Consider the following 17838-nt stretch of genomic DNA (forward strand, 5'->3'; position numbering starts at 1 on the left):
CAGCAGGGGACAATTGATGCTGCGTTGTATATAATAACAATTGAGTAAATTCTGGTTCACCTTTTATAATTTTTAACAAATTTGGTCCCTGACGCCAGCACACAATGGCCTTCTCTTGCGAACGACGTCTTGAACGTCTACTGTGAAGCAGACTGCGCGTCGTAGTAGTCGTAGTAGCATTACTGTGGTTATTGCACCCGCCGTATTAATCAGGGCGGCCGCTGGATTCGAACCTCTGCGACCAGCAGCGAACGTGCTACCGCATCGTCGCCTACAATTGCGGATGGAACGATCCCTGGTGGACGCCCTGAATATTCAGGGTCCTCCTCCTCCTCCTCCTCCACGACCACAGGGCACGGAGCGTCGTGGTGGCTATGAGATGTCAACTCCCTCGCCTGGTTCGTAGGAGGTCTGAGTTCGATCCCGACCCTGACGTCTGCTGTATATTCAGAGTTTGCGCATTCTCCACGTGGTCGCGTGGATTTTTCCCCGGGTCCTCCGGTTTATCCCTCCCCATTTCGAATCAACATCACCACGCGTTTATTTGGCTGCTGTGATAAATGTCCACAGGATGGTGATGATGATGATGAACAAACTCTTTGGGCTGCCATTTGTGATCGTCTGGTAAAATAATAAAATAAACAAAAGTTTACTTTTAAAGTCGTCCTCACCTGCAGCTGTTTGTGGATGATGCGAGAGTGGAAACAGATCCAGTTCTGCGAGATGAACATCTTGCCGTGGTACAGGAAGTCCTTCTTGAGAGCACAGCTATACGCTACATGGGCGAGCACATGGGGAACCCGGGGGTCAGATGAGGGTCAAGGTCAGACAAGCGGTCCCAACGGACAATGATCGATGCTGTTGATAGTCCACCATCATCACCATCACCATCGTCACCACCACCATCGTCATCACCACCGTCACCACCACCGTCACCATCACCATCGTCACCACCACCATCGTCATTACCACCGTCACCACCACCACCGTCACCACCACCGTCACCGCCACCACCGTCACCACCACCATCGTTACCACCACCATCGTCACCACCGCCACCACCACCGCCAACACCGTCGCCACCACCACCATCACCACCGTCACCATCGCCACTACAGTCACCGTCACCATCACCACCACGCCTCGCCATCACTTCCTTCCGCCAATCTGAGCCAGGGATTCGAACCGCGCGTTTCACTACTTCGCGTCTTCAAATGGAAGTCGTCTCCCGTCTCCTCGGCTACGGCTCCTCGGCTACGGCTCCTCGGCTGCAGATTCTTTTTCTTTCGACTTAAAACATCACGAACCGCTCTTGCTCAGCACATTTCCTCCTAGCCCGGTTTAACAACAACCCCAGCCCCTCGTGCCCCCCCCCCCCGTGCCCCCCCCGTCCCCCCCCCCCGTGCCCCCCCCCCCCGCAAGGAAGGAACCTACTCTCGAGAAGTAGCTCCTGCTGGGGGATGCTGGGGAACAGTTTGTGGTATTGCGACTCCTGCTTCTTGAGCGACTGCAGAAAGAAACAACACACACGTACACAGAGCACACCACACCAGGGGTATGACACTATAAAACACTATATCTATTTATTTTTTACCAAGCAAGGGTCTCTGAGCTACTGTTTCGCTCTGTTTCAGAAAGGACCATGGCTTTCACAAATGACAGCTCAACGAAGTGGTTTATGATCGCGTTGATATTTGAAAGCAGCCAAATACTCTGAACGCGTCACGTCGATTCTAAATCTGCGAGGGGAAACACGGAGGTCTCGGAGAAAAATCCACGCGATCACTGGGAGAGAGAGAGACGCAAACTCCAAATATACAGCAGCAGGCATCGGGGTCGGGATCGAACCAACGACCTCCTGCGTACCAGGCGAGGGAGTCAACATCTCTTAGCCACCGTGTCGCGATGCGTTGCGGTAAAGGCCGACCGCGTGCCGGGGTCTCGCTGTGCGAGCCTCGTCGCCAGGCAGGGCTCCGTGCCAGGCTAGGTGCCCCCTTGGGGGAGTGGGTGGGCAGACGGAATGCCACGGTAGCTCCTCCAGGCGCTTGCCCGCTATGTGACGTTTTTGTCGCCATTCCGCCGGACGAGATATGAACCAGTGCCTGGAATAGTCATTCTAGTGGTGTTCAACCGTGTCTGGTTGTGTTTCTTGTTTCTCTATGAGACACTTTGACACAATGCATATCTGTACGTGTGTATAAATGTGCATACATATACAACGAAGTGGGGAGCGTTAGTGTCGCGGTTAGCACGCTGCGCTACGAACCCGGCGATCCGGATTCAATTCCCACTCATGGCCACCATCAGTGACGATTATCTGATCCAGTACTGGGCCTCCCCTAGGTCGACTCAGCCTAAAATGAGTACATGGTGCGGTGTGTAAACATCGCCACTGGGGAGACAAAGGCGGCCGGACGCGGTAGCGGCTACCCACCCCTTCGTGTGCCGTGCCGGCTTTTATAGGTGCTCGCTAACAGCACTTGCCCCAACAGTCTACTAAGGCTACACGGGGGATCTTTGTATTTGTATTTATGCGTAACAAAACGGCTGTGCATCGTGCAGTGAAGAGATTGTGATGGATGTGACGTTGAGAGACATAAAGGTACAGATAATAGAGGGAGAGAGAGAGAGACACGCACAGAGAAAGAATGCGAGAGAGACCAATGGGAAGATACAGAGAGACAGAAAGAGAGAGAGCGAACGCGCGATGGACAGACGCGGAGAGTGATGGACAGAGAGCGAGAGAGACGGAGCGAGTGTGTACCATCATGGCGCTGCTCGTGGGGCTCAGTCCATCATCCGAGTCCGCGTTGTCCACGTTCCTTGACTTCCTGAAATCGGAGACCGACAACATTCACATTCTGAATTACTGATTATTAATGAGAGTCGTTCAGACGCTGTCCTTCCGACAGACCTGTTCTTCACCTGAGGACGGCTGCTTGCGTTGTGGCCGAAACGTCGTGAGAATTGTATTTTATTATGTTTTTTTTTATTCTTTTATTATTTCCCTTCTACGTGACTTTACCGATAGAACCAAGAAGACGAATCCCTGCAGTCACGAAAGCTTTAAATCGAAATATGATTAATAATATTTCCATTTTTTGTTATTCTTAACCTCTGCAATGATTTATTTTTTTATTTAAAAACACAAAGCATCATGATCATCATCAACCATGATCAATCCGCCGCTGGATGAAGGCCTCCCCCCTATCCCGTCGCGGCCTCTCTCGGTTCCGCGATGCAACGGTCCGAATCTCAATTTCCATCCGCGCCGTGACCATCGCCCGCCCCTGGGAATCTCGCCACGAGTCTCGAACCGTCCGCCGGCTCGCAGCCCAGCCAGCCGCACAGATCCACTCCCATCGCAGCCCCTTGGCGCTTCCCGTGTCAACGAGAGCCGCCGCCTATCCACCCCATCGGTACCGTGGACGGTAAAGACCCTGCGAGGTGTGTGGGTTGGCGAAGGTGAGCGTTACACCTCGGCAGCGTAGAAGTACAGGCCAATAATGTGTGATTGTTTTTCTGATTTGTCTCCCCCACCCATCGCCGCCCAGCACCCCCGAAAGCAGCCTACAGCAAACCTGTTGTTTGGTTCTTTCGGTAAAGTCACGGCGATAGAATAAAAATAAAATAAAAACACGACGTTTGGATCGCAACACAAGCGATCCAAACATCGTGGTTTTTTTTGTTTTTATATTATTTTTATTTTATTTTTTCTTTTATTTAAAAAAAATTCTTTACTTTTTATTTATTTTTTCTTTCTACGTGACTTTACCAAAAGATCCAAATAATATAAATTCCTGCAGTCACGATATTTTCAAGTCATAAACATAGCAAACCTGTTCAAGAAGCACTTGGACCAGGCTCACAACCCGCTTAGCTTCCCAGGTCTGACGGGACGGGGGACATTCCGCAGGTGCTCTGCTCGTAAGCACGCGCGCGCGCGCGCTCTCTCAGCTGGTTTTGAATAAAGGTCACGGCGCTATTCATAGCCAGGTAAGAGTCCACTGAGACGGACACCCGATATGGAAAATTCAAAAATGTACATAAAAAATATCTATAACGCCGCTTCGTTCGCTTACAGTTTCGCCGAAATGCGGCAGTAATATGAGAAGGGACGAGTGGATTTGCGACGATGATGATGGTGGTGGCGGTGGTGGCGGTGATGATGATCATCATCGTCACCGTCATCATCCATCCACTGGTGGACGAAGGCGTTTCCAAGTCGCCATCACCTCCCACGGCCCTTGCGATGTAACGATTCTCGCTCCTGCACGGGAGCCGATGTCATCGCTCCATCTCTCACGGCGTTGGCTGGGGACGACCGCAGTCACATTCCGAGCTGGCCCTCCCGCCTCGAGTCGCCGCCGCCACCGCACGCCGCTCGTGGAGGATGGCGGTGACCGGATCAGCGCCGCGACTCTGATCGCTCCGTGCCGACTCGGCCGAGCCGCGCGCGTTGCTCCGTTTCCGTCCGGGCAGTGGTGGCGTGGGGTGGGGTGGGGTGGGGTGGCGTGGGGGGGTTGCCCACGAGAGTCGCTTCCGTGCTTTGATCTGAGATGGGATTTGTTTTGTTCGAGCGCCACGGCGGCTAGGAGATGTTAACTACCTCGCCTGGTATGCAGGAGGGCGTGGGTTCGATCCCGACCCTGACGCCTGCTTATGTTTAGACGATCTACATATTGGTCGCGAAAGCCTACGTGTTAAACTGTATAGTTGGAGTTTGCACGTCTCTGTCTCTCTCCCCGTGGTAGCGTGGATTCTTCTCCGTTTTTTCCCTCCACATTTAGCATCAACATCGCGCGTTTAGATTATTCGGCTGCTGCTACATTTCCACGCGGAAAGCCCACCTCGTCGAGCTCATCATTCGTGAGACCAGAGGTCGCTTCTGACAAAGAGCCATGCAGCTCAGCGGGGCCTTACCTGGAAACGTACAAGTGGTTTATGTTTCAGTGGTTTTGGCTTGGAACGTCCGCACGCCGTTGTGCGCAGAGCTCGTCTCCGGCTTTTCGCGAGCGTCACAAACCCCGAGCGAGCGGTGGGCGAGCCCCCCCCCCCCCTCGACACCCCTCCCCCCTGCCCCCCCCTCGCTCCCCCCCCTGCCGCCCCTCCCTCCCGACGGGCGCAGCAGGTAGCCCTGCGCTGCTCTTTAATCACCGCCACCGCCACCACCTGCCCCGGGGGGGTTAGCGGCAGCGGAACGGATCACGTCGCGATCCCCGCCCCCCGTCGCCCCCCTGCCCCCCCCCCCACCCCCTGACCCCACCCCCCTGCCCCCACCCCCCTGCCCCCCCTGCCCCCCCCACCCCCTGACCCCACCCCCCTGCCCCCACCCCCCCACCCCTCCACCTCGCAGCAGCCGCGGCGATGCCCGTGAGCGGCGCTTGTTGTGGGGTTTCGATGTTGGTGCTGATGCGGCAAAATAAAAGAAGCGCACGCAGGACGCGGGTGACGTGTGACGGGTGGCAGCTGAGAGGCGGCCGCGGCGCGAGAGCTCGGAGCCAACGCCCAGAAGTGACTCGGCGTCTGTAGTTGAGGTCGCCTGTTGTTGAGGTCGCCTGTAGTCAGGGTCGACTGTGGTTGAAGTCGCCTGTAGTTGAGGTCGACTGTTGTTGAGGTCGCCTGTAGTCAGGGTCGACTGTGGTTGAAGTCGCCTGTAGTTGAGGTCGACTGTTGTTGAGGTCGCCTGTAGTCAGGGTCGACTGTGGTTGAAGTCGCCTGTAGTCAGGGTCGTCTGTAGTTGAGGTCGCCTGTTGTTGAGGTCGCCTGTAGTCAGGGTCGCCTGTAGTCAGGGTCGTCTGTAGTTGAGGTCGCCTGTTGTTGAGGTCGCCTGTAGCCAGGGTCGACTGTGGTTGAGGTCGCCTGTAGTTGAGGTCGCCTGTAGCCAGGGTCGACTGTGGTTGAAGTCGCCTGTAGTTGAGGTCGACTGTTGTTGAGGTCGCCTGTAGTCAGGGTCGACTGTGGTTGAAGTCGCCTGTAGTTGAGGTCGACTGTTGTTGAGGTCGCCTGTAGCCAGGGTCGACTGTGGTTGAAGTCGCCTGTAGTTGAGGTCGACTGTGGTTGAGGTCGCCTGTAGTGGGAGTCGACTGTGGTTGAAGTCGCCTGTAGTCGAGGTCGCCTGTAGTCGAGGTCGACTGTAGTGGGGGTCGACTGTGGTTGAGGTCGTCTGTAGTTGAGGTCGACTGTAGTCAGGGTCGCCTGTAGTCAGGGTCGCCTGTAGTTGAGGTCGACTGTAGGTGAGGTCGCCTGTAGTCGAGGTCGCCTGTAGTCGAGGTCGACTGTAGTGGGGGTCGCCTGTAGTTGAGGTCGCCTGTAGTTGAGGTCGCCTGTAGTCGAGGTCGCCTGTAGTCGAGGTCGCCTGTAGTTGAGGTCGACTGTAGTGGGGGTCGCCTGTAGTCAGGGTCGACTGTAGTGGGGGTCGCCTGTAGTCGAGGTCGCCTGTAGTCGAGGTCGCCTGTAGTCGAGGTCGCCTGTAGTCAGGGTCGACTGTAGTGGGGGTCGCCTGTAGTCGAGGTCGCCTGTAGTTGAGGTCGCCTGTAGTTGAGGTCGCCTGTAGTCGAGGTCGCCTGTAGTGGGGGTCGCCTGTAGTTGAGGTCGACTGTAGTCGAGGTCGACTGTAGTCGGGTCTCGGTGGTTGCGTAGCCAACGACGGAGTGTGCAGGCGCTGCAACTCTCCCGGTGGGAGTGGTGATCATCATCGTCGTCACGATCCATGGGCAGACAGCCCGCAGGTGTCCACTGCACATCGCGCATTTTGTTACCAATTTCCTCTCCCTCTGCCTCTCTCTCTCTCTCTCTCCTGTGCCAATATGCTCACGTAGGAGTAGTGGGAGTCGTGAACGCAGCGCACCGAGTGGGCAGGCCGTGCAAACTACATCGGGGCCCCGTTGTCTGGAAGGGCTCATGTGCCGGGAAATAGCAGAGTGGGAGGGATGAAGACGACGACGATGGCGGTGGTGTTGGTGTTGAAACGTAGACTTGATTTTGTTCGTGCCAAGTTTCAGCCGTCTTTAGCCCTTCTAGAACGTCATTGTTACGCGCGCGCGCGCTGTGTGTGTGTGAGTGTATCACTCGCGCGGTCTGTCACAATCCCCCCATGGGCGTCGAATGTCCTGTCACTTCTAAAGTTGATCGATTAACGGCTGCACAGATCACAGCAGTCGAGGGGCGACTGCTAATTCAAACAAGGCAACCTCCCTCACCAGCTTCGACTTTACCGAGTCATCGTCAAGTTGTAGGCAAATAAACTAAATCTGCCGATGCCACGGACATCGTTGACACGAGATCGGCAGGCAGGCACGTGATGATTCATCGAATTCGGACAATTAAAATGCAATCTTATGCTCACGATACCCGTGTAGCGTTTTCTTTGTTTGCACGTAAGAATCGACGATTGACAATGTTACAGCAACACTTGTACGCCGTTAGGTTCCCGTTGTTGAGATTTCAATGTCGCTACGAGGCGAATACAAATGTCCTCGCGAGAGACGCCAACGATGCAAAACGGGGCGGTCGCAACCACGCAAAATGGACCTCTTGAATCAAATCGCGACAGCCTAAATCGTGACAATTCATGGGGTGTGTGGGGAGGGTGGCGATGAATCGTCACCTCGCTAACGCACCACGTGCGTCAGCAAGTGTGTGTGTGTGATGAAGTGTGCCGCAAAAGCTGCCACAACGCAGACACCCGGCATGGGTGAACCCCCCTCATGCAGCCATCCCAGCGTGGATCGCCACACCGGGCTGCACGAGACATTAGACGTTAACAGACTTTTGAGGCAAGTGCTGTTCGCGAGCAGGCCGGCACGGCACACGAGGAGGTGGGTGGCCAGCACCATGACCGAGCCGTCTTTGCCTCCCCAGTGGCCATGTTTACTACACACCACACCAGGTACTCATTTGAGGCCGAGTCGACCTAGGGGAGGCCCAGGACCGATTTAGATTAATCGTCACCGGTGTTGGTGGCCTTGAGAGGGAATCGAACTCGGGTCGCCTGGTTAGTAAGGCAGCGCGCTAACCGCGACACCACCGCTCCCCACTTTTTTTCATTAACACCACCACGACCAGCAGCAGCAGCACGATTTGCCACCGATTGTTGGCCGCGAGCGCGAATCGAACTCGGGTCGCCGGGTTCATATCGCAGCGCGCTAAGCGGCCACGCTACCGCTCCCCGTGCGCTACACGCACCAACTCAGCACATTCGCGCGCACACAACTTCCGTGGGCCGATAGCAGCAGTAGCAGCGCCGCGCACATAGGATGAGGAGGAGGAGGATCAGAGTACCTCGCGCGGCGCTGGAGGTCAAGTTCCAGAAGATGAGATGGGGGGGGGGGGTCGCTCTAAGTGGCGGTGACGTCACCACGGCGCTTGTGCCAGGCTAAGTGCACTTTAAGGCCACGTGAAGTGTCGAACGCCCGCGGGCAGGATGTCACGGGACAGACCCAGCTGGTGCCATGGTTTGACCGACCGAGATGACCGGCCGATGCAACTTACCTGTGCCCCCCTCCCTCCCTACTGTGCCAGCTTACTGCGTTTTAGCCGCCCGGCGGTCCGCACACAACCAACCACCCCACCCTCCCTCCTCCCCCGGGGCGCCCACAAAGGGAGGCCCGCGATCGCACAACACGAAGGATGCTTGGCCCCGGCTGTTTCCCATGGACATCCACGGCGTCTTCTAGCGGGCGACCTCGCAGGGGTCAAAGTCGTTTCCATGCCCGCGCTGTGTATTGAAGGCGCCTCCCCATCCGCGACTCTCTCTCTCTCACGCACAAACGCGCGCGGTTGTGCAAGTCGAGCTGAGCGCCCCCGACTCTCCCCCCTTACGCCCTCTGCCTGCCTACACAGACCCCCCCCCCCCCCCCCGCGCTCGCTTGGACAAGCGCCTCGTGTTGACCTCTTAGAAATCCGTGGTGAGGAGGGAGGGTGTGGACGCTGGCTGCGGAGGGAGACGAGTCGAGGCTCGTTCATTGCTGACCCCCCCCCCGGTCTGGCCTGCTGACGGTCAACCTGACCCCTGACCCCTCAAACAGGGTAGCAGCAAGCGGCGTCGTCGGTTTCCTATGACAACCGCATGTTCCCCGCTGGTACAACAACAACAACACTCGCCTCTTCTCTTGCTAGGCGTATAATTATTGCGTAAACCTCTACCCACTCACCAATGGCACTGCCCGTGGACCTTACAAGAAAGCATAGAAGAGGTGACATTCCGAGCAATGGGCCTTGTGTTTTTTACGTCTTCCCTGAAGAAGGGCTATTGCCCAAAGCGTCATCTGCCTCCCTCACCTGCTACGCAGAAGGTCCGTGGCTTCGATCCCGAACCCTGGCGATGCCTATTGTTGTATATTTTCAGTTAGAGTTTGCGTGGTTTTTTCCCTCTCTCTCTCTCTGTGCCCGTGGTGGTCGCGCGGATTTTTCTCCGGGGTTCCTCTCGTTTTTCCCTCCCTCTTCCACATTTGTTTTAAAACAACGCGCCTCCAGATGATTTGCCCGCGACTATAAAATCCCCACTTGTGATGACGATTTCAGCCGCTTCGATAAGACATCGACACGCGTGGCCAGATCGCCTCTGAAAACGAGCTAACCAGTTCAGTGGGTTTCAACCGGTGAACAATATAGTTGAGTTACGTTATTTTTTTAAGGAAGCGTTCTTTACAAATGGGACTAGTATTTTTTTTTTTTGCAAATTATATTTTTGTGCGCCACTTCCAACGGAACAGCAGCAACAGCGTCACCGAACATTGCGTGTAAATTCCCGGGCGCGTGGCGAGAAATGCGGTGAGCAATGCGGCGGTGATTGTGACCCTTTGACCTGGAGCCACGGGCACGCCGAGACGCCGCGCCACTGCCGCACTTGGAGATGCCACGGGCAGCTGCATGGCCACGGGGTCGTCTCGTTGTCACATCGAGGCCGAGCACACAGGGGCAACCGAGGAAGACGTGATCGCTATTGGAAGCCACTGGGAGCTGTGTACTTTGTTTTTAAAAAAAATCGTCATCTCGATTGCTTGCACAACCGCTTTTTGCGTTTAGTGTGTTGTCCTTCCTTACCGCACCTCCGATTAGAGGATACGTACGGCGCCAAAGAAGTTCAACGTACATATTTGCTTAGGGGTTCCCAGAATACATACTTTTAATGAATTCGTTTGCCAGCACTTTCGTTCTCAAACACCTTGGGGGGGGGGGGGGGGAGGGGGGGATTAATGTAAATAATTTAGCCGCGAGCTTCTCTTTTTGTGTGTCTAAGTCCTGGCTACAGATCCGCCAGACACCCCGAGGCGAGGCGAGGCGGGCAGCTCGCGTTTCAACGCGCCGCGGTGGGCTGCCCTGCGAATTTGCCGATGTTGTGCCGCCTATCACGACGACGAGAGGAGGGGGAGGAGGGGGAGGAGGAGGGGGAGGAGGAGGGGGAGGAGGAGGGGGAGGATGGGGAGGAAGCGGGAGGAGGAGGGGGGAGGAGGAGGGGGAGGAGGAGGAAGGGGGAGGAGGAGGGGGGGAACAGGTGGAGGAGGAGGAGGAGGAGGAGGAGGAGGGGAGGGGGGGAAGAGGAGGGGGCAGGAGAGAGGGGGAGGCGGAGGTTTGAGGAGCAGAAGGGAGGAGGATGAAGGAAGAGGTCCTTGAGATATCGCGCAATGATTTAGAGGTGGACCTTCGAGCAAATGTACGAATCCTTCGCAGTTCGGTAGAGCGAGCGGCTCGGAAATCAGAAAGGTTTGCGGGGCCAACTCAGCCCATCATCCTTCCTGGGGGTTCTAAAACAACAAGGGTACCATTTTGCGGGCAGGTCGGCGGCACATAACTTTCCACTACGATGGCTCAGGGCTGCGAATGGGCCATGTGCGCCGCTTCGTACGCCATGTGAGCTGCGAATCAAACACGCCGGGCAGTCGCCTATGGTACTGCTGTTGTTGTTGTTGCTGGTACTGCTGTTGTTGTTGTTGATGTTGTTGTTGTTGTCAATCACTGCCGTGGGCTGTGCGGCTCGGGCTCGTGCCGCGTGGTCACTCCCACGCGCAACTGCTACAAGCAAATTTGTTTCTACGCAACCTTGCGGACAACATCATCCGCCTGCGGCTCCGTGAGAAGCGGCTCGCTGATGAGCGGCTCGCTGATGAGGGTCACTGATGAGGATCACATTGATGAGGGTCACTGATGAGGATCAGATTTATGAGGGTCACTGATGCGGGTCTCACTGATAAGGGTCACAGTGATGCATTCAAAGATGAGCGGCTCACTGAGTCGGTACTTCGCAAGCCGTGCGCCGCGGAATCTTCACAGTTTACAAACTCGGACGGTCAGACACTCCTCCGTGCCGTTCAGTTGCCAATCCAGCCAGCCCCCTCCCCTCCCGGACTCGCACACTCCCCTCTCCATTGGTCGCGCATGCGCAGTACGGTAGCAGACAGCCGTCAGCCCCCACCGCCGGCCCTCCCAACTCCGGCGTTACGGGGTGGCTCACGAAGGAGCGGCTGGTGACCTTTGTGACCTCTGGGTTATCCGGGTATACAGCTATTACAGCTATTTGGAAAATCGGAAATATATTACGACTAGAAACCCCTATCAATCATCCAGCCACCCAATCAATCAATCAAGCCACGATACTCTTTAGAACGAGGCGAAAGATCATTGGAACAAAGGTTGCAGTTGCTAGGAACGTCTGGGTTCAAATTCGCGGAGGTCTCATCTTGCGACAGGGTATTACATCACAATCGTACACGTCAATAGCACACAGCACATTTAACTTCGTGACAAGCAATTGACCACCCGGAGGGAAACTCCACCGCGGAGATGGAGCGACACCATCGCGATTTAATCAATCGGCCCACGTGTAGGAGCGAGACGGAGTTTTGCCTAAAGATCGACGATGAAAGATGGCGTAAGTTTGGGAGATTATTGATCCAGCGGTGGATAGAGCACGAATGACGATGATGATGACGATGATGATATATAATTATTCTGCGTAGGGCATCACGGTGGTGTCTGTTCAGCTCTGAATTGTTCAGTTCTGATTCGGCTCCTCGAGCAACTCGCAGCCACGTGGTTCTTTCTCGATCCCCGAAGAGGTTCTCGGCACGTGGGATGAAACGTCGGGCATCATCGTGCCGACCAACACGCGGCACGACCCGTCAACGTGGCAGAGAATCTCGATATCCCTTACCTCGTAGAAAGCACGACCAACAGATGTTCACTGTCGTTGTTGTGGAAACACAAACACACGTAGACTCACCCGAAAAGTCGGCCAGAATTTCTTCTACCCAGGTTAAAAGAAGAGTCCGAGGATTCCGTCATGGTCGTCGTCTGCTGCTGCTGCAGCTGCAGCTGCTGCTGCTGTTGCAGCTGCTGCTGCTGTTGCTGCTGCTGTTCCACGCCGTGCGGCATCGTCACTGCGCACCTTCGCCTGTCGGCGAGCGAGCCCTGCGCACGCGAAATCGGAGTTTGCTTAACGCGAGAGCGCAAACACACGCGGCCCGCCTGCTTCAGCGAGACACCGATTGAGTGATCGACCCGACCCGATTCAACAGCGACCCCGACCCATCGACGTGACCTTCAAGTTCAAGTTCAAGTATTAGGTACAAGCCCTGTGAGCCATTCGACTCTTGAATCGGGTGCAACCGCAACAAACAAAAAACAAAAACATGAACAAGAAAACATCTTAAAGTGAATATGTGACTAAGTGCAAACAGAAAATCCAAGAAAAGACAGCAAAATATTGCAGAAAAACACCATACACCAACGCTGTGTGCAAAAATCCCAGTGGGATGCAAGTCAAACAACAACAACCACAAGACAACTTACATTAAGGCCATCAGTCTTACTCCGTACTACAAAAAACAAACATGGCCAAACCAGTAAACTTTTCGAAATCACCAAAATAAAGCAATGACCTGCACCCAACCCACCAACGTGACCTACACCCGACCCACCGATGCGGAGAACGTCTGTGGCTGTGAGAGTGATCATAGCGAGAGTCGCTTCGCTGTGGTCAGGGAGGGCTCTATAGGCGGAGAGGATTTCGCGTTTTGGTGACGCCGCCCATGCGAGTTGGGCGCGATTCCCGTTTCACGCCAGCGGCGCGTGGATCGTGAAACGTGACCGCGTTATTAAAGAGCCCCGGTGGCTTTATTTCAGCTGGGAGTTGTCCCGGGGCCGAACTCCGGAAAAAAAACGTTGAGCAACACTGGACTTGCAATCCGGACTCGACCCAGGTCGACTCAGCCTAAAAATGAGTACCTGTGAAGCGGTGTGTAAACATCGCCACGAAGGAGATAAAGGCGGCCGGTCGTGGTGCTGTTCACCGACCTGCTCATGCCAGTGCCAATCACTCTCCCGCCATAGGAACGTGGAATTTCCACGACTAGCTCTGCATGCCTTGTAAATAGATGACCACCACAATGCCTCGAGGCTCATTTGGGCGGGACATCGCTTTGACCTTAGACTTGACTCGAACTGACACTTCATTTTGTTTCAGGTGATAAGGTTGAGCTACGAGGTCACCCTCAGCTCCCAGACGGCAGCGGCACCTCCAAGGACGTTGCTGGGAGGGAATGCGCAGAGTAGGGGGAGCAAGAAGATGGCCATTGCCACTTGACATCTGCTGACCACGGTATTTAGATTTTCCCGTTGTAACTGAAATGCAAATGCTTATTACGCAAGCGATGGGGAGTTTGGTAACCGCACAACTTTCTTTGATTCAGGAACTACACACATTAAGCTCATCACCATGACGACGATAACGACGGTCATCATCAGCCATGATCTATACACTGCTGGAGGAAATCTCTCCCTACTTACCTGTCACATAGACATGGATACCGTGCTCATCATTACCACGATGACTGCTCAGAATGTTACTGCCGTATTCTCCGGATTATAGGGGACACTTCGGAAAGTAAGACACACGCCACGCATGTGTTCAATGCTTAGAAGGATATACAAATGTGGCCTATACCACAGACACACACACACACTCCTACCGGAAGAAGCACCCCGCAATTTTTTGCTTGAGAATGCATCCTTTGAAAAGTGCGCCTTGTGATCCGCATAATGCGGCAATGCAGGTGATCTAAAGATGCGTGGCACAACATTGGATAAGGCGGAGAGGGGTTGGGGGGTAATGCTACGGGGGACTTCTTGCGAGTAACGACGCCTCTCCGCCTCACGTAAAGATTCGCGTCGGCCCTTGAAGCGATCGGCTTGTCAGCGTTGACGCTTGAGTTATGGCGAGGCTTGGTTTTACCGCCGCATCGTCTCGTCACGCGTTGCATGTGGTCCGAACAAAGAAGGACCCCGTGGCAGGGATGCAGCTGGGCTTTGGATCACCGATGAGCCCTGAAATGAAGTTCGTGCCCTAACACAAGTATTTAACTTTGTTTTTTATTGTACCAGGTAAGGCCCACCTGAAGCTATGTAGCTCTTCTTGCTTCTTTAGGTAAAGTCACGTAGAAAGGAAATAATAAAGTAATAAAAATAAACAATAAAATACAATTCTGTTCTTCACCTGAGGACGGCTGCTTGCGTTGTGGCAGAAACGTCGTGAGAATTGTATTTTATTATGTTTTATTTTTATTATTTTATTATTTCCCTTCTACGTGACTTTAATGAAAGAACCAAGAAAATGAATCGCTGCAGTCACGAAAGCTTTAAATCGAAATCTATGTAGCTCTCTTTCTGAAGCCACCTGCCGATCACAAATTCTATCTCAACGAAGTGGCTTATCATCATGCGGAATCGTAAAGCAGCCAAATACTAAAACAATGCGCGATGTTGATTCTAAATGTGGAGGGGAAAAACCGGAAGACAGGGAGAAAATGCCACGCGACCACGGAGAGAGAGAGACACGCACACTCCAAATATACAGCCGGCGTCAGGATAGAGATCGTACCCACGGCCCCCTGTATACCAGGCGAGGTAGTTAACGTCTCGTCAACATCACCTTCATGCTGTTTAGCCCACGAGCCCGGGGCAGGCATTGAAATTAACGCGTCGGTACGACTTGAAGTGGCATCACTTTAGCGGCTCCCACTTCTCTGTGCGGCTAATCGCAGGGAATTCATTGCGTGACAACCACTTAACGCGAGTAGGGTTATCCACTTACTCACCCTTATTGGCCGTGTAGATAACACGGTGCAAATAACGACTAACATTAGGCGGTACCAATCACTGCTCCTCTGGCCCATGGACTCGACATACATAAATATCCCTGACGATCCGTAAGCCGAGGGTCTTCACATCGGGTTTCTCCAGTCTAAGTAGACATTCTGAGTCTGAAGGCAAAACGCAGTTGCAGGGCTGTAGCGCCGAATGCGGTTTTTTTACGAGATGTTGCTAAAACGGCGTGTAGCGTTCACACGAGTTTACTTTTACGAGTGGAGGAGAGACGGTAGCAAGGATCATAAAAATAAAGCAATTCGGGCAGTCACGCGGAAACGTTCTTGTCGCGTCCAGTAGCCGCCTGTTGCCATGTTCACAACTATTAAACTACTAACCTATTTCTTTGTTACAGGTAAGGCCCCGCTCAGATGTATAACTCTTTTTCATTACCGACCCGGCCACAAATGATGGCTCAAAGAAGTGGCTTGTCACCATTACGTGGAAGTTGTATAGAGCCACCAAATACTCTGAACGCGTGATCTCGATTCCAAATGCGGAGGAAAAAACGTGGAGGACCCGGAGAAAAATCCACGCGACCACGGGGGGAGAGAAAGAGAGAGATGCAAACTGTGTAAAACATTTATAATTTTACAGTTGAATCTAGTCTCGGAAATATACATATTTGTAATATACGTATTCGTGCTGTTGTTTGGATTGTTTGCATCCTTCCAGAAGTACATGCGGCAAGACACGAAATATCTTCAGGAAGGAAGGCATTGATCAATAGGGGATTGACCATGGCTGCTGATGATGATGATTTATATTATGAATTGTAATATATTTCAATGGAAATTATTGTCGTGAATAATTGAACACAGAAGAATATTGCTGGAGTAATTACTCTGGGTTTACTCTCCAACACACCGGTGTGCTGAGCTAGTAACACAATTGCACGTTTTGTTCGCGTGACAAACCTCACTAATTGGCTGTGTCGGGTGGTGGCGGGTTTAACGACACATTCATATTTACGCGACCTCACTTAACACCGCTTATGGCTAACTTTGGTCGCGAAAGTCAACGTCTTAAACTTATATTTCTTCTCCGTTTCACTGGGGACAGAGACAATACGATTATCTTACAAAACTTGCTCGTTGACGTCGATGGCAAATCCGAATTTCTCTCACAAAGTTACAGCGCCTCCAATCATCCTAACCCGCGTGTCCCAGCCGTCCGCAGAGGGACATTAAAACGGCAACAGCTGAACGCGCTATTGATGGGGAAGACGACTCAACAACGCCAGACAGGAGGAGGAGGAACACCACCACCACCCAAAGTTCTGCGGTTATCATAATATAAGGTGTTAGCGGCTGATAAACGAGTGCTTACATGTGGGTGAAAACACGTGCGTGCGATGGGGCAACACTCTATCCCGTACAGAAGGGATGTATGCCACACGGCCCACTTGCCGACACTGTCGAAACGCTTTATCACGTACTGCGTCTATGTTGAACGTTGTTATTAAGGCAGCACGTGGTGGCTTATTGTAATCTTCGCAGCACTGGCAGTGCGGTAAAAGTTATCTGTTCCCGATTTCAAACTCACCAATCACGACCATAAGTAGTTAGGACCCTCCCGAGAAAGGGTGTTGACAACTCGGTAATCATATCTCCTTGATAGGCAATCACTTCTATTTTTCCTTTATCATCACCATTTAGCAAAGTGCTTGCCACAAATGAACCACAACACCTCGCTGATCTCGTCAAGGAGCCATAAACATGATGCGGACTCCGGTTGTCCACACAGCAGAAGCAGCGGCCGCGGATTTTAGCTCAGCCATCGAACAAAGGCGGTGGTCACCGCATCGCGGGCTTTCAGATGCGCTCCTGCGGCCGTCTGGAACGCTCTTCCTTCCGATATTAGGGAGCCACTGAAGCTGTGCACTTTTAAATCATCTCGATTGAAAATTCGTTTCTGTAGAACTGCTTTCTGTGTTTAGTTTGTTGTCCTTCCCCCGCACCTCCCGATTAGCGCGGTTGGCTACGTACGACGCGAAAGAAGTTCAACATACAACATTCACAACCAACAACAGCCGCAACAAATCCAACAATCGAAGCATTCTCCCCAAAAAGCAATGTGTGTTTAATAGAAATAACAACTCTCCACCCCCTGACCCACCCCCAGATGTTTACCTTCTTGGTCTTCTTCTCCAGTCTTTTGCCGCTACAAGTGCGTTCGCTTCGGCCTTCGCGCGTCGTTAGTTATTCACGCGTTGCAATCGCGCACGGCGCGCGCAGGGCGCACGGGCGCGCGCGCGCCTCGTCCTCGTCTCGCTGTGCAGCGCGCTGCTGAATGGGGAGCGCGCGCGCGATGGGGATGAGTCGTTTGGCGCGAGAGCGCGGGTGGTTGGTCGGCGAGCGCTGGGGAACACGACGGAGGGAGGGTGAAGACGCAGAGGAAACAACAACAACCCGAGCGCAGAGACAACGCGTGCAGCACGGAGCGCAGACGCAGCTCGAGTGCGGCCGTGAGTCGCATGCAGGGGCGGTCACGGTTCGTTCCACGCGCGACTTAAAAGTCGAGGCGAGTTGGCTCAGCCCGCCCCCCCCCCCGACGTTACACACACACGTACACCTGAGCGAGAGAGAGAAAAGTTGGGTGGTGGGTGGGGGAGGAGCAGAGAGAGAGAGAGCGCGCGAGGAATGAAGAAAGGAGGGAGGAGGAGGAGGAGGTGTGAATTGTGGAGCTGGAGGA

The 17838-nt window shown here is 53.8% G+C and overlaps 1 protein-coding gene across 4 annotated transcripts in view; it reads right to left on the reverse strand.

Moving 5' to 3' along the window:
• The window catches only part of LOC133346737 (GRAM domain-containing protein 2A-like), a 35551-nt gene extending 17958 nt beyond the window's left edge, over window positions 1-17593 (reverse strand). For 2 of the 4 annotated variants that reach the window (XM_061558574.1, XM_061558578.1), the window contains exons 1-5: window positions 17277-17593; window positions 12224-12411; window positions 2765-2831; window positions 1435-1507; window positions 672-775 (exon numbers count right to left, since the gene is read on the reverse strand). In XM_061558574.1, coding sequence (XP_061414558.1) covers window positions 672-775; window positions 1435-1507; window positions 2765-2831; window positions 12224-12375 — 396 coding nt within the window. In that variant the 5' untranslated portion in view covers window positions 12376-12411; window positions 17277-17593. The other 2 variants (XM_061558575.1, XM_061558577.1) reach the window with 2 other exon arrangements.
• Between the last annotated feature and the right edge of the window lie 245 nt (window positions 17594-17838).

This window comes from Lethenteron reissneri, chromosome 24 (genome assembly GCF_015708825.2).
Source record: "Lethenteron reissneri isolate LAM-NWPU_2019-01 chromosome 24, ASM1570882v1, whole genome shotgun sequence".
Taxonomy (NCBI): domain Eukaryota; kingdom Metazoa; phylum Chordata; class Hyperoartia; order Petromyzontiformes; family Petromyzontidae; genus Lethenteron; species Lethenteron reissneri.